The 20,758-nt window shown below is 45.0% G+C and overlaps 1 protein-coding gene across 3 annotated transcripts in view; it reads right to left on the bottom strand.

Moving 5' to 3' along the window:
• Positions 1-20,758, bottom strand: part of IL17RD (interleukin 17 receptor D) — a 76,839-nt gene that overhangs the window by 22,508 nt on the left and 33,573 nt on the right. For all 3 annotated transcript variants that reach the window (XM_011947256.1, XM_011947255.1, XM_011947257.1), the window contains one exon: positions 2,903-2,960. Coding sequence is in view for 1 of the 3 variants with exons in the window: in XM_011947255.1 (XP_011802645.1) it covers positions 2,903-2,960 (58 nt within the window). In the remaining 2 variants the exon portion in view is untranslated. The remainder of the gene's footprint in view (positions 1-2,902; positions 2,961-20,758) is intronic.

Here is a 20,758-nt window from a genome sequence, read left to right as displayed (position 1 = left end):
CCAGGATGGTCTCGATCTCCTGACCTCGTGATCCGCCCATCTCGGCCTCCCAAAGTGCTGGGATTACAGGCTTGAGCCACCGTGCCTGGCCTGGAATAGGTTTTTCTACACAGCCTGGATCCAATTATTAGCAAGTCCAAAATTTTGGATTCTGATTACAAAAACTTCATGCCCAAATGACATTTTCCCAAAATGCAACGGAGCTTCATACGTCTCAGGAGTCAATACAAGCTGTGAATTAAATTTTAATTAAATGTTGAAGAATTAAAAAGAAAGTAATGACTAAGAAACAGGTATAGGTATGTGGGCCAAATATTTGGTATTATGAAGAAAACAGCAAGATACTTTAAAGTTTTACACGGAGAGATCCTCCTTCACAAATGTCATATTAAATTAGAGATATAAATGCTTATTTGCAGCTGACAGGAAAATTCTGAATGCTTGAATGTAATACAAGATCTGCTAGGACCAAAAGCACATATTAGAAATTCACTTTGTAACTCAAAGAAAGATCCCTTACACCTCTTTACTTAGCTGAATCAAGTATCATGGATGTGCAAATCTTTCATTAGCATCTACCCAGCATTTGCCCAGAACATATATATACCGCCAATGTGAGCTGCCTGAGTTGCACATGTAAGTCCTCACTGGTTAGCCTAAAATAGCCATGCCAGCAACTGTGGGTGTGAATCTGACACACATATTTGTATCTTAAAATTGTTGGATTGTAACCACAACGTTTACAATCCTGCTTTAGCAGTGATTATTCTAGAGGCCTCAATGCAACCTAAGCCCTTTACTTACATTGATTCATAACCCTGTCCAAGAGATGAATCAGATGCCAGAAGTTACTAAATATAAGTCAAGTTCCTTCTTGCCATTTTTACTTAAATTATAGCTCATAAAGCTAAAAGGATCACAATTCTATATAACTATCTTCTTATGAATGAAAGGAGTTGCTTAGAAAAAGCACCCCCCATGCCCTCAGAAAACAATTCAGCCAGAGGCCAGGCTCAGTGGCTCACCCCTGTAATCCCAGCACTTTGGAAGGCCGAGGCGGGCAGATCACAAGGTCAAGAGATCAAGACCATCCTGGCCAACATGGTGAAACCTTGTCTCTACTGAAAATACAAAAATTAGCCAGGCGTGGTGGCACGCACCTGTAGTCCCAGCTATTCGAGAGGCTGAGGCAGAAGAATTGCTTGAATCCACGAGGCGGAGGTTGCAGTGAGCTGAGATTGCGCCACTGCACTCCGGCCTAGCAAGACTCCGTCTCAACAAAAAAAAAAAAGAAAAAAGAAAAGAAAACAATTCAGCCAGAGTCACCCTTTCTTGAGAGAAAGGGCAAAAAGTGGTGCTTGCATTCCAACTCCAGTTGGACTGATTTCTATATTAATAGATATCAATTAATGAATATACATTGCAGTCAGATCCCAAGTTGAGTAGTTATAAGCATTACCTCATTTAAAACTCAAAATAGTGCTAGAAGAAGGAAACTAAGTTTTATTTTAAAAAAGAAAACTGAAGCCTGGAGAAGTCAAATCACCAGCCACAGCTCATAAAACTGGTAGGTAGGGCAAGGCACAGCGGCTCATACCTGTAATCCCAGCACTTTGGGAGGCAGAGGTGGGCAGATCACTTGAGGCCAGGCGTTCAAGACCAGCCTGGCTAACATGGCAAAACCCAGTCTCTAGTAAAAATACAAAAACTGACTGGGTGTGTGGCTGGGTGCGGTGGCTCACGCCTGTAATCCCAGCACTTTGGGAGGCCAAGGCGGGCAGATCACAAGGTCAGGAGATCGAGACCATCCTGGCTAACATGGTGAAACCCCGTCTCTACTAAAAATACAAAAAATTAGCCGGGCGTGGTAGTGGGCACCTGTAGTCCCAGCTACTTGGGAGGCTGAGGCAGGAGAATGGCGTGAACCTGGGAGGCGGAGCTTGCAGTAAGCAGAGATCATGCCACTGAACTCCAGCCTGGGTAACAGAGCAAGACTCTGTCTCAAAAAAAAAAAAAAAATTAACTGGGTATGGTGGCATGCACCTGTAATCCCAGCTGCTCAGGAGGCTGAGGCATGAGAATCGCTTGAACCTGGGAGGTCGAGGTTGCAGTGAGCAGAGATCATGCCACTACACTCCAGCCTGGGTGACAGAGTGAGACTCTATCCCCCCCCCCAAAAAAAAAACAGAAAATAAAAGATAAAAGAACTGATAGATGGGAAACTGGGGTTGGAGCCCAGGCCTGGTCAGCGATGGCCAACCAACTGCGGACTGTAGACCCCTGGCCAATCTGGGACCCAGATTCACACAGATTCACCTTGTGTGAATTTCACACAGATTCACCTTGTGTGAATTTCACACAGATTCATTCTGTGTGAAATTTTAAAAATAACTGCCATTATTAAAAAATGTTTATACAAAAAGCATGAATTTCCCACTATTCTTGGAAATCAATTTGCTACATTCAGTGGGAATTCCCCATGGCCACAATATTTGGAATTAAGGCGTCAAGACTCCCCTCAGACTAGACATGAGCTATCCAGTTTGCCATACTCTCCACCATTCCCTAGCACCCTGCACTGGGGCTACTTTGTTTATGTGTTCTTTGCTGGGCCATACTGGCAGTTATGTCCTTAACAACACATACAGATAAACCCCAAGGAACACAGGGAAAGTCTCCTTACACAACTTTTCTGAACACTATGGAAGACACTTGACCTGGTCAAGCTCCCAAATACTTGAGTGGCTTAATTGAGACTGAGCTGCTTTAGCTGTTGACAAACCTGAACAGGTTCAGAAAATTCCTCAACCCCAAGACTGCAGCGTCCTTGATTAAGCATGGCTATGTAATCTTTAGATGACTCAAAGGGCTCCATTCTTTGGCAATAAAGGCAGTTACTTACTGTCATATTTGAAGGTGATGTTGTACAGCCCACTGTTTCTGCTGGCCAGCCCCACTCCCTGTGGGAAAACAAGAGAACACAATGCAGAGTGAAGCCAATTTGCTCTTCCAACACAAATCCCCATGGAGTCCAAATGCAGGCAGCACTGCTGAGACCCAGGTCATGCCAGTCCCCGGACATCGTCCACCACTCTGCCCACTTCAAGGCCCCCCACAGCTGTCAAACTCCGGCCAGCCCAGGAGATTCCTAACTGCCAGGCCACAGAAATCATGAGCACCCACTTCTGTAAAACAATAGGGGCAGGCTGTTCTGTGTTTAGGGGTTAAATAATAATTCATTAACAGTAAAATTGGGAGAGAGACCAAGAGCTGCCAGCTGGAGCCCTTCCAGTTAGATCCACTTTGAGCGCTGATTGGTCATAAAATTCGCCTACTCCAGACGCCCTCATCCGCAAGCTCTATTAAGCCACAACAGATAGGCAAATCCTCAAGTCTAAGGAAACTGGTTTCTCATTTCAAGACTGGGAATGAGTGTGGGACTAAGTTGTTACTTTTAATGAGAAAATTCTTCACTGCATCCATACCTATGCTTGGAATACATAGTGTGGGTCATAAAAAAAAAGAAAAGAAAAGAAAAGAAAAAAAGACTTTAAAAGGCCTAACTCTTACTCTTGGTGATGTGGCCATTAGCCATCTGCACTCTTAATACCAGGGCTAACAGCTGTGCCAGACTTCCCACTTTAATTATAGCATCCACAGAGTGAGCCCCAGAATCCTCCTGTTGACCCCACCTTTTCCACCACTTACCCATCATGAGAAAGAGCAGCTACAGGTCTACCAACTCCAATTTACCTGTTTCTGTAATACTCTGCAAATGTGCCGTTCAGCATTAATCACAGAATTCTCCAAAATAGGTTAATTCTGAAATGCTAAATGATGGGAAAATATTCCAGTCACACAGCTAAAGTTTCCACTTAACAAGAAGGATGTTGGAGGGAACCATATGCTGGCAGCCTGGCATTTAATGGGCAATTGTTACACCGAAACAAAATGTGGAGAACACTTCTGATGGAGCCCAGGGTTTTTGGCCACAACCACATGACATCCATATGCCACAGGCATGTTCACACTGCTTATCCTGAAGCCAGGCACACCCACTGAAAGTGTATCCCTGAATTCAGATATACATGGGCCTTGGGAAAGCACAACTGGGCAGAGAGGGGCACATGGACACACCCACCCAACCCCTACTTTAAGGTGAGGAATAAGTAACAGAAAACCTAAATCCACATGGCACACCAGCTCACAATCTACTGAAGCTCCCCTTCTTCATAGTTCACTTTCCTTCTCCAGCTTTCCTCCTTCTGCGTCTCTCCCCACATATACAAGATTCCAGAATTCCTCACCTGAACTAAAACACTTTGGAAAGTGTTGTGAACTTATTAAAATCCTAAGAGTGTCTATAACTGCTTAGGGACAAGACCACAGTTTGTACAACTAAAGGCTGCTCAACCTGCAGATGGCAGACTACAGAGTAATACAACCAGGTAGGAGATCAGGAACGAGACAATCCAATCCCCCAAGACCAAAGCCCAAGATCCCCAAATCACACTCTTCCGTGCTCTTATAAGCCCCCAAGACATAAACTCAATCCCCATCTATTAGGAGCCAGACGTTATGCTAGCTACGCTGGCAAACAAAACAGCCACTGTCCCCGCCCTCGTGAAATGAATTAACATGGGGTTCGTTATTTCAAAGAAGAGTAACTGGGTAGGTAGATTATATCCTAGGCATGCAGATAAATTTCACATCACACCATGGCCCTCCAAGAATGCCGTTTACATGGCAAAACAAGGTATATATAGCAAGGGTGAAAGAGTCTGGCATTAGGTAAGTACAGTGTATGAAATACCACAAGACAGCCCTTGAGTAAGGATGAATGAAGGATGGGTAAGACAACAGGTTCCAGAAGCTTAACAGGGGGAAGGATAACGGGGCTAGAATGAAGAGGAAAGCAGAGTAGCATCATGGGAGGAAAAGAAAACTGTAATCTAGAAGCCAGGATTAGTACCTCAATCCTCCCATCCTCCACTGGATGCCTGATGGCAAACCACTCTACTCTAGGGGTTCCCAGCCCCCGGGCCCTGGACTGGTCCTGGTCCATGGCCTGTTAGGAACTGGGCAGTGCAGCAGGAGGTGGGCGGCGGGCGAGCATTACCACCTGAGCTCTGACTCTTGTCAGATCAGCAGTGGCACTGGATTCTCATAGGAGCACAAACCCTACTGTGAATTGTGCATGCGAGGGTTCTAGGCTCCTTATGAGAATCTAATGCCTGATGATCTGAGATGGAACAGTTTGATCCCAAAACCATCCCCTACTGACCCCCCAGTGCATGGAAAAATTATCTTCCACAAAACTAGTCCCTGGTGCTAAAAAAAGGTGGGGACTGCTGCTCTACACCACTGAGTCTGGGTCTCCTCAACTGTCTTTTTTTTTTTTTTTTTAAGAATTTACATGGCTTTCCTCTAGGAGGTAGTTTTGAGGAAGATCAAATGAAGCCAGGTACAGGAGGGTCTTCTAAAAGGAAACACATTCCATCTAACACCATGCTCCCTGGTGCATAGGGATCCTAGCGACCAATCACCTTACTTCTCAGACGTAGCTTTTTTTGTTGTTCCAGTTCCCTTATATGTCTTTTGTTTGTTTCCTCTATATTCCTATTGCAACACATTATTCACAAGTATTTACTGGGCAATGGCCAATGCATTGTGGAAAGGAGCCCAAGACAGTGAGGTGTGCTATGCCATGCATTCAAGAACCCAAATCCCTCCAAATAAAGTCTCTGTGATGTGTGTGGAGCTGTTCAGAGGGGGGCCCAGTGAGGCTGGCCTGGAAGGAAGGTGAAGCTTACCTGTGGCATCCATTCACTCTCTGCTGAGCATTCCACCTTGGCCTAAGACTCACAGGGCTGGGCACTCAGCTATGAACCAGACCCAGGCCTTGACCTCAAGGGGCTCTGGCCACGTGCATAACTGCCCTTGCTCCCCTGCTTTGAGCCCCTCACTGGCTCCCTGCCCCTCCAGATCATTCCTGACTTGACACCTGCCTACCTTCCCAGTCTCTCCCTCTTACACCTTATAAACCCTTTGGGCACTGCAGTTCTGCTTGGAAAATGTCCTCAGGCATGCCTGCATTCTCAGAATCCCCTCCTCTTCTCTTTCTATCACCCAGATCCCCTCCCCTGATGGGCTGCTTGCCATATCACACTGTGTTCCTGACACATCGGTCTGCCTGCTACTCACTTGAGGGGAACATGGTAATTCATTCCCACAATTCGAGTAGCATGGCACTTTCAGGGATGTAGATGCAAAATGGTAGTTCCAACTCCACAGAAAATCAGAGATCATAAGACCCCGTGGCCATCCAAGCCTGGTCATGGAGCTCAGAAGCAGGAGAAAACATCCCAGGTATCAGTTCTCACATGCATTTTAAAGACCTTTTGGCAGGGCGCAGTGGCTCACACCTGTAATCCCAGCACTTTGGGAGGCCAAGGCAGGTGGATCACCTGAAGTCAGGAGCTCGAGACCAGCCTGGCCAACATGGTGAAACCCCGTCTCTATCAAAAATACAAAAAATTAACTAGGTGTGGTGGCAGGTGCCTGTAATCCCAGCTACTTGAGAGGCTGAGGCAGGAGAATTGTTTGAATCCGGGAGGCGGAGGTTGCAGTGAGCCAAGATCGCGCCATTGCACTCCATCCTGGGTGACAAGAACAAAACTCCATCTTAAAAAAACAAACAAAACAACAACAACAAAAAACCTTTCACTCCTGGAATTCCTCAAGTGCACAGCTTCTCAGCACATGCATCACAGATGCTCTATCAGGCTGTCCTTAGCTCAACACCCAAATAATGCTTCAGCTACTCTAGAGGCCTCAGAAACCACCTTAGCAATGGTATCCCAGGCTAGCCCATGGTGCACTCCTATTTTCTTTACACTTCATGATAGATAGAATGATAGCCCCTTAAACATGTCCACATTCTAGTCCCCAGAACCTGTGACTATGCTATTTTACAGAGCAAAAGAGACTATGGACATGTAAAGTTCAAGTATCCTGAGATGGGGAGAGTATTCTGGGTTCTCCAAGTGGGCCCAATAACCACAGGGTCTTTATAAGAGGGAGACAGAAGGCTCAGAATCAGAGAAAGACATGTGACAATGGAATGAGGAGAGAGAGAAAGAGAGATCAATTTGAAGTACTGGTTCTGAGGTCAGAGGAAGGAGGAGCTAAGGAGCCACAGAATGCAGGCCACCTCTGGAGACTGAAAAAGGCAAGGAATGGATCCTCCCCTACAGCCTCCAGAAGAAGCCAGTGCAGCCAACACTTTAATTTTGGCCACTTTAGATCCATTTTGGAATTCTGACCTCCAGAACTATAAGACAATAAAGTATGTCATTTTAAGCCACTAAGGTTTTGGTAATTTAATATAGCAGCAACTGAAAGCTAATATACACTCATATAATTTCAGCTGCAATATGGATAAAATAGATCTCTATGTCACACACACATGGCACATGTTGTCATTCCTCCACCCTGCCCCCCAGCACCTGGAGCTGATCCCTGTCCTTCTGTTCTCCCCAACCCAAGCTTCAGGCAGGCATACAACATGGACCCATCAGAGCTGCTGCTTGAGATTCTGCTGTCCTAGATGCGGGCTTCTGTGGGCTGACATGGGGCTAACCCCCAGAAGCAGAGAAGTGGTTAAGACAATGGGTTTTGGAGTTATGCAGATGTGTGTTTAAACCACCACCTTTCCAGCTGTGTTACTCTGGGTAAATTTCTGAACCTCTCTGAGCTATAAAGTGTTTGAATAGGCTGGGTGCAGTGGCTTACACTTGTAATCCCAGCACTTTGGGAGGCCAAGGCGGGCGCATCACCTGAGGTCAGGAGTTCCAGACTGGCCTGGCCAACATGATAAAACCCCGTCTCTACTAAAAATACAAAAATTAGCCAGGCGTGGTGGTGGGTGTCTGTAATCCCAGCTACTTGGGAGGCTGAGGCAGGAGAATTGCTTGAATCCGGGAGGTGGAGGTTGCAGTGAGCCAAGATTGCACGCACCATCTCACTCCAGCCTGGGCAAAAAGAGTGAGGCTCCATCTCAAAAGAAAAGAAAAAGTGTTTGAATAAAACTTTGTGGAAAGCACTGTGTGAGATGACATATATCAAGTGCTCAGCATAGCATCTGACACACAATAAACTCAGAAATGTTTTATATCATCCTTCCCAAGAAGGTCACTGCCTTAATAAGCAGCTGAGAGTTGTACTGCAGGATAAGTTACAAAGAGATACATGAGGAAGACTGGAGAAAGGTCACAGGTGGTGTATTTCCTAGGTATGATCTGTCTTCTGCATCCAGAACCTTGTAGGATTGTGGAAGATAAGACAGACAGGTCAGGGCAAGGTATTGGTAGGCACTGATCATCAGACTAAAATGCATTCAACAGATGGTAACGGAGGCCCAGTAAGTCCAGTTCTGTTAAGGCCATAGGTTGGATTGGAAGAGGAGAGGCTGAAGACAGAACCCAGGAGGACAGCCCTCAAAACCCCTGCCTATAGTCCTGGACCTGACACATAGTCCTTGATAAGTATAAGTTTTCTGCCTGAATAAATGAATGCATTATTAAGCCAAGTAATATACCCTAAGAACCTAGCTTGCTGTTACACTGATTTATGGGCTCAGAATGAGGGCCCACACTAAGAGAAAATAGATAAGGCAACTTACAAGGCTGTTGACCAGCTTTGCAAACTGTTCTTCAGGAAACAATCCCAAGCTTATAGTTACTATACTGTTTTTGATATTTAATGAGCTGATGATTAAAAATACTTGTTTGTTGCCTGTTACTTAAAAACTATAAATGCCAATGCAGTGGCCTCGGGGTACCACATTCTTAGTTAATTAAGCACCCCCGTTTGCTGCACTAATGGGTAGCTTTTAATTTGTTCCAAAGGGAGCTAAGCAGCAAGCCCTGGCTGCTTGGAGCACTGCTATGAAATTCCTTTGGTTAGGCCAGGTGCAGTGGCTCACGCCTGCAATCCCAGCACTTTGGGAGGCCAAGGCAGGAGGATCACCTAAGGTTGGGAGTTCGAGACCAGCCTGACCAACATGGAGAAACCCCGTCTCTACTAAAAATATAAAAAATTAGCCAGGCATGGTGGCACATGCCTGTAATCCCAGCTACTCATGAGGCTGAGGCAGGAGAATCACTTGAACCTGGGAGGCGGAGGTTGCAGTGAGCCGAGATCATGCCATTGCATTCCAGCCTGGGCGACAGAGGGAGAATCTGTCTCAAAAAAAGAAAGAAAGAAAGAAAGAAATTCCTTTGGTTGGTGCTCTATGGTCAGTAGGGACGGAAGCAGCAAATGGGAACATAATGGAGAAAACATCTTTAACTCAGGAAGAGAGGGGAGGATAACCTTTAAGGGCTCTAAAAGAATAAAATTCAAAAGCTAAAATCCCACACCACGCTCCAGCCATATGGCAAAGAAGCAAAGGCCTGGACACAGAGAGGCCAGCAGCGGAGCAGGATCCACAGGCAGCAGCCGGGGCAGCCATGAAGGTGATCAGACAGCCAACTTCCTGACGGGCCTTGGGGCATTCTAAGCCATTTGAAGACACTAACTTCCCAAAGCAACATTTCCAATTCACCTCCAGCACAGCTTAACTGCCATTTTGGAAAAATGCATTTCAAGAAGAACGGTGCTAAATATAGCGCCCCTCTTCCAGTGGAAGGCAGGCCAAACTTTCAAATCAAGTAAGGAACGTTCAGAAAGCCAGTAATGTTTTAGTGAACAGAGTCAGAGTGAAAATTTAAATAAGAGCATTCGCACAAAGAACTGAGACTTTTTTTTTTTTTTTTTTTTTTTTTTTTTTTTTTTTTTTTTTTTTGAGATAGTCTTGCTTTGTCACCCAGGCTGGAATGCAATAGTGTGATCTTGGGTCACTGCAGTCTCCACCTCCTGGGTTCAAGAGATTCTTTTGCCTCAGCTTCCCAAGTAGCTGGGATTACAGGTGCCCACCACCATGTCTGGCTAATTTTTGTTATTTTTAGTAGAGATGGGTGTTTCCCCATATTGGTAAGCCTGGTCTTGAACTCCTGATCTCAAGAGATCTGCCCACCTTGACCTCCCAAAGTGCTGGGATTACAGGCGTGAGCCACCAGGCCCGGCCATACTTTCTGTTTTTCTATAACATATTCTCTATCATGGGCTTCCAGTGTGTAACATAGCAGACAGTGCTGTGAGGCTTAAAATGTACAACGAGACTAACATCTTTGTCTCTGACCAATGGATATGAGAAAGGTGAGACGAAGCAGAATATGGGGCCATTTGACTCCATGCCAGTTCAGATGGTTTCATAAACAAAGACAGACCCCACTTACTTCAGATCAAACCTTTAACAACAACAAAAAGTCGGCAAAGGCAGAGAAGCCCCAGGTGATGTAAGCTGAAGAGAATGCTGGTGAGCCCTAAACACAGGGAAAATAAATCAAAAGCTGGCCTGGATCTATTCAAGATATTCCCTCCACATTCCCAGGAGCTGTTCTCTCTCTCTCTCTCTCAAATTGAGATGCAACCAACTTCAGAAATGAAGGATGCCAGCAGTCTGATTTGGAGGTGAGGTCTTAGATGCGTAGCAAGGAACACACAAGCTCTGGGGGAGTGCTGCTGGGTTCCCACCAGCAATTACCACATTGGCCCAAAAAGACCCGGAGATCTTAAGCTAATTAAAGAGATTTGCTTGGGGGGGGGTAGGAAATCACTACTCCAGAGCATGGCCTGTGCACCAGACCAAAGCCGTAATCATGATTCATCTCTGACATGTTGCTAATCAGCACACACATGTTCCTAATTTCACGCTCTCCAAAGGAAAGCTGAAGGGACAATTGTTTCTGAGCTCTAACATGAGGCCGACCCATGCCAAGTGACCATGTGTCCTGCTTATCAAACTGAGAGCTCTAGTTTTCATCCAAATTTCTTTTCACTGTCCCACCCCTCCACTCACTCTGCCCCCTGAAATCCATTCACTAAAGATGAAGATGTGTTAGGACACTGGCGTGAGTTGTTTCTCTGACAGCAACTTCTCTAAATGACGGTGGCCCGAATGGAACTGCATATATTTTTAAATGTCCTTCCCCGTGCCTGACTTTATGATTTTCTTATTGCTTTGCCACTGGAACCAGCCCTGCAGCTAAAGCCCAGAGATATCAACACAGACGCATACACACGTATCGCACACAAGCAAACTTTCTCCCTGGGTTTAAAAACAAGGCAAAACAAAGTTGTGCAGTCTCCTTAGTTTTCACAAAGCAAAAACTCAAGTACTTTTTCCAATTAGTCTGTTAAGGATCTGGGCCGTGTGTTCTCCCATGGCTGATACTCACAAATAGACAGGATTGTTCCATTTTTCCAATTCCGAAAACGTTAGAGACAAGCTATAAAACATGCCTCTGGACGGAGAGCCAGACCTTTCCCTCTGCTTCGCGCACCACTCCCATCCACTCAAATGAGAACCGCATGTTAGAGAACTGGCATCTTTAAGGTAATAGTCAACCCATCTGTAGTTTAAAAAGCATACACAGACTCAGATTAACTGTGTCTGTGTATGCTTTTTCCATAAATACTGGGTACAAAGAGGAAGCAAACAACCAACCACCCAAATACCCACCCAGCAAATCAGCTACTGACTCACTCTCACTTAGCTGTGAAAGAACAGTTACAAAGGCTTCACTCCAGAAGCCCAAAAAGTCTCTTCCTATGAGGGCAAAATAGTGATTAGACAATAGAGGAAAACTTAAAGCTATAAACATGCTTGTTATGCCTAAGCTGAGAGGAAATGTTCAGATCAAAACACAACTACTAATGAAAAGCCTTAGGACCACACAGAGAGGTGCACCGAATTGTGCCGACTTCAAATACCACTGTTTCCGAGGCCCGGGGACTGAGTCTCCAAACACTATGTCACATCTGGAATTCTGCTTTTACAGCACAAATGCCTGTAGAAATGGGGGATTGTGACGTTGCCATGGGGACCCAGCCTCCTCCACCCCAACAGGTCCCCGGCAAGCCCCACACACATGCTTCCTTCAAGGTGGATTTCGCGTATTTGGAAATTATGGAAGGCCGTCCTTTTAGGTTTCAGTGTTAATGGAAACATTACAGGACATGCTAGAAAGCAAGGCAACCCCTTCTGTCAGCCGATTAAGTCTGTCCACATGGTGGTCTCAGACAGAAAAACCTCCTTAAAATAACAGTGGGAAGCAGTAAGTCAGCATTAGGCCCTTTTTCAAAATTTGTGGCTTTCCCCAACTTTCTCTAGGAAGGAGACAGGCTTCAAGCATCCTTTTAAACTCTCCTGTTCTCTAGCTGCAAAAATCCAAGTGAGTCAACCTATGCTCAAAACTGCCAGCCATTGGTAGCCCACCTCAGGCTCCAGGTAGCCTTGCCCTTGCTGAACTGAACCTCTCATGCCACCCTGCAGGGCTACTGGCCAATGCAGGGTGTATTTGCTTTTAATTACTGATGACCCTGTTTTTGTTAAGAGGAAAAGGTTACTAGAACCTTTGGAGAATCCTGTGAAAAATAATCCTTTCCCAATTTCCCCCAGAGACTTTTCATACACAATTTTGGGAGGCTCCCAGAGCTCATGAAGGCCACCCAAAGGCCTCTGAGGGGTTCACAGGCCCCCAGGTCCAAAGCCACATTTAGACGCAAAAAATCCCGAGACCCCACTTAGAAATCATCTTGGCTTTGCCAGTTCCCTGGGATGCAGACCCTCCAACTGACCTCTCCAGGTGTGGATTCAGATAACAACATATGAAATATCCACACATATACCATAATCACCCTTGGGTGACCCTAGCTGGTTCTGTCCCCCAGGAGTGAATATTCTCCCATTCATTCTGACTAGAATATTCCAAGCTAAAGCCAGAATGACTCTTCTAATAAGTATCTGCCTCTCTCTGCAAGGTCTGGCCTTTCCCAGAAGCTTTCCAGGGGAGAGGGAAGAAATCAGCCCAGAGGTGAAGCCACAGTCACCAAGCTTTGACGGGCAGATGGGAGGAGAGGGTAAGGCCTCCTGCTTCACGGCCCTGCCCGGCCCAGGGGTGACACTCACGGTGTGACCTCCTGATCAAACCATTTCCATCTAGTCTCTTAGACAGCAGGTCCTGAAACATCCCCCTGAGATGCAGCCAGGGTTTCTGAGTGCCTCTGAGTGTGTGTGTTGTCAGTATGTGTGCCCAGCCACACAGCCAACAACAACAACAAAAAAGCACCAGGAAGTCAGCAGTGCCGGCTCCAGGTGTTAACACTTAGCGCATCCTGCCCAGCCCCCTCCAGCTTGAGGCCGGCCGCCTGGGAGCCGGACACAGCAATTAGACCCTTCCCGGGCCAGGCGCCTTTGTCCCCTTGCTAACATCATTAGTGTCTGACTTCCTGTGCACAACGGGGCCTCCCGGGGGGCAATCGCCGGCTGACCGGGGCAAGGCATTAGACTTCCTTTGTCAAAGACCCTCAAATGTTAACAAGCATGTGAACAAGCTTCTCCTCCCCCACCCCCTCCCACCTCAGCTGCTCCTCCAGCCCACCACTCTCAACTAGCTTGGTTCTCCCCAAGCTGTGGGAATCCGAGTTACTTGGGAGAAATATCAAGTCTCAATGCTGGGCAAGCAGCACTGCCTTTCTGCAGAAAGAGCCTCCAAACCTGATTTCCTAGAACCTTTCATTATAAACATGCAACTCACACTCACTGAGTGCCCACCGGTTACAATGGCTGTGTAACCACTGTCTTGCCTTAAGTAGGGTGAAACAAAGAAAGGTGAAAGTCCCAGGCTGTGCCACACCCAGCCCAGTGCCCATCAACCACAGGCGTACTCTGTTCCTGTGTTCATGGACTGAAGTGCAAAGTTGGCCTCAAGATGCAAGGACTTTGAAAGTTTGAGTGGTATCCTGAGGCCTTCAGAAAAACACTGGTGAGATCTGAAAACGGGGTGAGTGTGAGTTGCTATATAGCTGCAATCCTACCATCATCCCTCTCTTGGCAATACTATCACCATTTACCCCTCATTACCAAGAGTCGTAGCTTTTTATCTGGGGGAGAACTGCGGTGCATGTGTGCACACACATTGGCACACGGTATTTTCGGGAGGCTTCTGGACCCCTGAAGCCCCCAGACCTCTCACCTGCCTTACAGTACAGCTCCACTCAATAGCTTGATAGCTTAAAGCCATGTCTGTTGAATAATAGAGAGTGGTTTTACTTTGGTGATTAAAAACAAAATTCAGGCCAGCCACAGTGGCTCAAACGTGTAATCCCAGCATTTTGGGAGGTAGAGGCCAGCGGACTGCTCGAGCCCAGGAGTTTAAGACCAGGCTGGGCAAAATGGTGAAACCCATTTCTACAAAAAGTACAAAAATATTAGCCAGTCGTGGTGGTACACATCTGTAGTCCCACACACCTGTAGTCCCAGCTACTCGGGAGGCTGAGGCAGGGGGATCGCTTGAGCCAAGGAGGTTGAGACTGTAGTGATCCGAAATCACACCACCACACTCCAGACTGGGTGACAGAGCAAGACACTGTCTCAAAAACAAAATGAAGGCCGGTTGCAGTGGCTCACATTTGTAATCCCAGCACTTTGGGAGGCCGAAGCCGGGGATCACAAGGTGAGGAGTTCAAGATCAGCCTGGCCAACATGGCTAAAAATACAAAAAATAATTTAGCCAGGCGTGGTGGCATCCACCTGTAATCCCAGCTACTCGGGAGGCTGAGGCAGGAGAACTGTTGGAACCTAGGAGGCGGAGGTTGCAGTGAGCCGAGATCGCACCACTGCACTCCAGCCTGGGTGACAGAGTAAGACTCCATCTCAAAAACAACAAAAACAAAAACAAACAAACAAAAAGTTCTAATGGGGGAGGGAAGCAGTTGATGTAAAATCTCCCTTTAAAATAGAATTCTTGGATTAATGCCATCCAACTGTAATCCTTTATAGGCAGTATTTGTTACAACTCAGTAACTGAACACTTTGTCCAAGATGTTGGGACTCATGAACTTTACAAAGTAGAAACATGAAAGGCAACCATCTTATGCTGTTGAGCACATAAACCCAGCCAGAGTGCTATCTATCACTTTTCAGATCACAGGTGACAACAGTCATGTGTGCAGCCAAGTCAGTTGCACTGAATCAAGATAAAAAGTGAACTAGGATATGGCTAATTCTTATTCCTTTTTTTTTTTTTTTTTTTCATCACTGAGTGTGGAGGAAAATACTCATAATACCCACTGGATGAAGAAAACAGCTGATTTTCCCACTCCTACTCAACTGCCTTTGCAGAGTATGGTATTTGTGGTCAACACAAAAAACTGAGTTAGGTTTTGGATATATTTTACAATATCTGCGCATGAGCCACTATGAAGGATAATCCAAAATTCCAGCTTTCCAAAATGAATAATCTATGTCTCTGACTCCTACTTCAGCCACAGCAAAACTCATTCAGCTTCAAAATTAAGATGTTGGTATAAAGCAAAGGACACCATCACTTCCATGATGCCAAGTCCCCCACAAGTTTATTTTGATGAATGTTACAAGTTTCAAAGGGTAAAAAATTTCACTGTCAGTTCTGACTTTTACCTTTTGCCAAACTAATTCTAAAATAGCAGGCAATCGGAAGGATATATTCAAACACTAATGATCCCTATAACTTTACATCTCCCTACTATTTGGATGGGAGCCAGCAGTCTGTTCTTAAACTATAAGCAATAAATCTAGAAGACTCTCTTTCCTAATTTCCCAAAGACACCACATGGAATTTCCATTAAAGCACACACACATGCAAACACACATACACACCATGACATACCAATTAAATCATTGTGTGACATTTAGGCCAGGAAATAATTATGTTTGCCAAGGAGTATTCAGCTTTGTTTTAATTTCCCTGAACCACTAAAAATGTCATTCTGAGAAGGCAAAGAATGATGTAAAAATGAAGTATTGATGTCTTGGTCAATTTTAGATTTTGATAAATTTTTTTTGTGGGTGAAGAAGGCAGTGGGGTGTTCCCAGGAATTAAGGTCTCCCTGCGCTCCCTCTCCAAGGATTTCTGGCAAGGAGTGGGATAGAGAGGTCAGTTATAAAGCAAATCCATTGTGAGGCAGACACAGCAAATGGAACAGCAGGTAGGAGCATATTTCCACTCCTGATGAAGTGGGCCTGGTGGTGAGTTCCCATTCCTCTCCTATAGGGCTGAGGCAAGCAAACGGCACACACAACCTTGTCCCTTCACCTGTCAACAGGAAGAAATCAATGTGTCTTGCCCCTTCATTAAGGCTTCCCATGGAGAAATGTTTACCAAATCAAAGTAATATGGTGAATTAAATTAGAAACCTATAATATTTTGTCATGAAGTTAGCATGAAACAGAAGCTAACCAGAAAAGATTAATTTTTTTTTAAAAAAAGCAAGGTCCAAAGGTTCTGGCTAAGAATCGGGGAGCTCATTGCTTTCGCTGCTGCGGCCACAGCCATGAGTATGCTCAGATTTCAGAAGAGGCTCGCCTCTAGTGTCCTCTGCTGTGGCAAGAAGAAGGTCTGGTTGGACCCCAGTAAGACCAATGAAATCGCCAATGCCAACTCCCATCAGCAGATCCAGAAGCTGATCAAAGATGGGTTGATCATCTGCAAACCTGTGACTGTCCATTCCCAGGCTTGATGCCGGGAAAACACCTTGGCCCGCTGGAAGGGCATGCACATGGGCATAGGTAAGCGAAAGGGTGCAGCCAATGCCCAAATGCCAGGGAAGGTAACTTGGATGAGGAGAATACGGATTCTGCACCAGTTGCTGAGAAGATACTGTGAATCTAAAAAGATTGATCACCACACATATCACAGACTGTACCTGAAGGTGAAGGGGAATGTGTTCAAAAACAAGTGGATTCTCAGGGAACACATCCACAGCTGAAGGCAGACAAGGCCCACAAGAAGCTCCTATATTACTATAATTTATCCTGTACGTTTCTTTAAAATTACATAAATGTAGGGGATTTTATGATTAGATGACTGCTCTTCAGTGAATAACAGAACTGTGTAAAATTAAAAGGGAAACTGGCAAATCCAGGAAGCAGATGACAATGTCTTCCTCTCTCCAGCAAAATAATCACATTACAGCCATGTGGAAACCTAAGACCTCCAACTCTTTCCAGAGAGTCAGGGCGGCTTGATTTTACAGACCAAGCTAAGGAGATAAAAACCACTTGCTGGTAAAAAACGGTAAATTCCATTTTGTGATTAGAATCACAACACATATGTAGCCCAGGTGTTGAAGAAGAAAGAATGAGCTCTGCCTCAAAAACAGCCTGGTCAGGCACGGTGGCTCCCACCTGTAATCCCAGCATTTTGGGAGGCCAAGGCAGGAGGAATGCTTGAAACCAGGAATTCAAGACCAGCCTGGACTCCATCTCATAGACCCCGTCTCTATGAAAAATACGAACAATTAGCTGGGTGTGGTGGCACACGCCTGTAGTCCCAGCTACTGAGGAGGATCTCTTGAGCCCAGGAGGTTGAGGATGCAGTGACTGCACCACTGCACTCCAGCCTGGGCAACAGAGCAAAGCTCTGTCTACCCCTCCCCCGCCCCCATCCTGCCCCCCCCAAAAAAAAAAAAAAAAAAAACTTAGCTAATCTAAAAGCAATATTTAACTATACCCTGACATTCTCTCCTCCTTATTTATTCATGAAAAACCTCTGCAAATGCCCCAGGATTTATCAACCAGATGTCTCAAGAGCTCGAAATATGCTTTTGCACTTGGGAAAGCCATTTTGAATGAGAATAAGGCTAAACCAGACCCCTGCCTCTAGGTGTTTACAATTAGTTTTGGAAAACAAAGCTAAAAGACACAAAACTACAGTAAATAAGGTTACGCTGCCTAGAATGAATGGGCTAAGTTATGCCACTGAGCTCTATGTGTAATAAGATTTCAGAGAAGGGGTAGTTGAACAGAGGAAGGCTAGCCAGAGAAGCGTCTTCAGAGGAGGCATGTCAAGCTTTGGGATTGGGGAGGGGAAGGAAGATTCTTTCAAGCAAATGCAGACCCAGAAGCTTGTGCTACCAACTGTACAACCCAGTGCCCAACACATGGTAAGCATTCTAGAAATGGTTGCTGTTTCTCAGGGATGACATAGAGCCTTTCTGGTCATCAGAATAAACACTTCCCACATCCCTGGAAGTGACCAACATGCCCTCATTGCTTCTGTGTTAGACACCCCCAGATGGCCTGAAAAGATGGGCACCATAGGGCTGAAATGGCCAAGTGGGTTCAGCTTTGCATGTGGTACATCTTGGAGACAGGCAAGATCCAAATACAGTGGTCCTTAGAGATGTGAGCACAAGCCTAGATTTGGCAGACAGAAGCACAGGGAAAAGGTCTCTGATACAGGCCAAGGTGGCAATGGGGTAGGTAGGGAGATAAGGAAGAAGAAAGAGGCAATGAAACAGCAGCTTCAAAGGACCCAAGAATTGAACAGATGGGATGAGTCAAACCCCACGGCCTGGAGAGCAGAAGTGACACAAAACAGAAGACTGGAGCTGGGGTCTCAAAACACATATCCATTTTAAGATGGAAACTGATTCCCTGCCCCTAATACAGATGGAAGGTATTTAAGAAGGAGGAAGGTGAGTCCTGGTCACCAGCCACTTTCAGTTTTCACTTCTCTTCCCTCCATGACAAAAAAAACTTTTGGTGTTAGGTTAGCGCCACAGAGGCCTAAGTTGGGAGTCTCTAACCTTCCCCGGTTGCTCTTACACACCTTAACTTTCCTGTCTGTACTCAGAATAAACCAGTGTCATGCTTCCAGACAGTGCTCACTAAATACTAAAGAGATAAGAAGACTCAAAGCAAAGGCCCTTTGTTAGCTTTTATCAAATTTTCATCAACTTCCCTACAGATCAAGAACACTAAAAACAATCTTTAAAAATGTGACATTGGCACAAAAGGACAAAATGGACAATACTGTATGACTACATTTACATGAGGTATTTAGAGCAGTCAAATTCATAGAGACATGAATAGAGATAGCCAGGGGCTGTGGGGAGAGGAAAATGGGGAGTTATTGTTTAAGGGGTATGGAATTTCCATTTAGGAAGGTGAAAAAGTTCTACAGGTGGATGGTGGTGATGGTTGCAAAACATTGTGAATTTGCTTAAAAATCTTCGAACTGTACACTTAAAATGGTTAAAATGGTAAATTTTATGTTATGTATATTCCAACACAATAAAGAAAAAAGTAAAAACAACACAAACAAATAAACAAAATAAAAAATTGAAGGAAACTGAACCAGGAAAGGAATGAGAACAACAAAACAGTGTTAGGGCCACGTATGCAGGAAGAACTAGAGACTAGAGGGTGGAAGACTGGAGTGAGGCAGACCAGATAGTCAGCAACTGCAGCAGTCCATATGCAACATGACAGGGACGGCAATGTACTGATGAGGATCAAAGGACAGGTCTGAGAGGCATTTTTAAGGAAAAAATAGCAGGACTTGGTGACAAATGTAATACAGAGGTGATGATGAAATATTCAAAGGTGACTTTCAGGCTGTTATTTGGGGAAGTTGGAAGATAGTGATTTTAAGGCAATAATGAGAACACTGGGGGACAAATGTAATACAGAGGTGATGATGAAATATTCAAAGGTGACTTTCAGGCTGTTATTTGGGGAAGTTGGAAGATAGTGATTTTAAGGCAATAACGAGAACACTGGGGGCCAGGCGTGGCGGCTCACACCTGTAATCCCAGCACTTTGGGAGGCCCAGGCAGGCGGATCACCTGAGGTTGGGAGTTTGAGACCAGCCTGAACAACATGAAGAAACCCCGTGTCTACTAAAAAAATACAAAAAATTAGCTGGGCATGGTGGCGCATGCCTGTAATCACAGCTACTCAGGAGGCTGAGGCAGGAGAATTACTTGAACCCGGGAGGCAGAGGTTGCAATAAGCCAAGATCGCGCCATTGCACTACAGCCTGGGCAATAGGAGCAAAACTCCATCTCAAAAAAAAAAAAAAGAGAACTTTTTTTCCCTCTGGGGAAAGAGGGTCTTTTTTTAAAAAGTAGGCTGCAGAAAAACAGTGAAAATGAAGTGCCTACTATCTTTTTACAATATCATATATTTTGGGGGGAGGGGAGAAATCAAGGATTAAAAAGCAGGAAGTCATGTATGAAGGTATGCCACAGAACCTTAAGGACAGATAAGCTAATTCATAAGAGGTATACAAAATTAACAGAAAGTGTAAAAAATAACAAAAAGCCAGGAATTAGGCTTTGTGAGACTACCCATAGTTAGGGCACATATGGGGGAAAAAGAAGATTGAAAAAGTGAGGTTGGCAAGGTAGGAAAATGAAATATACTTAAAATAAAGAATATTAAACAGGCTACAAGTAAAAGAATGTCAAGAAGGATGTTTTCAACATGAAAACCATCTTTTTAAATGCTTTTTAAACTTTTTCCTTTGTTTAAATTTTTTATTTTGAATTTTTGTGTAATTTTGAATGAATGTGAATTTGAACGTGAATATTATATATACACATTAGTGTATATTATTTATGGGGTACATGCAATGAAAACTTCCTTTTTTTTTTTTTGAGATGGGGTCTTGCTCTGTCTCCTGGGCTGGAGTGCAGTGGCATGATCTCAGCTCACTGCAGCCTCCGCCTCCCGGTTCCAGTGATTCTCCTGCCTCAGCCTCCCAGGTAGCTGGGAGTACAGGCATGTGCCACCACGCTCAGTTAACTTTTTTCTTTTTTTTTTTTT

Source organism: Colobus angolensis, unplaced genomic scaffold (assembly GCF_000951035.1).
Source record: "Colobus angolensis palliatus isolate OR3802 unplaced genomic scaffold, Cang.pa_1.0 Scaffold26, whole genome shotgun sequence".
Taxonomy (NCBI): domain Eukaryota; kingdom Metazoa; phylum Chordata; class Mammalia; order Primates; family Cercopithecidae; genus Colobus; species Colobus angolensis.
The sequence above is the reverse complement of the archived record's forward strand: the minus strand, read 5'-3'. Positions and strand labels throughout refer to the sequence as shown.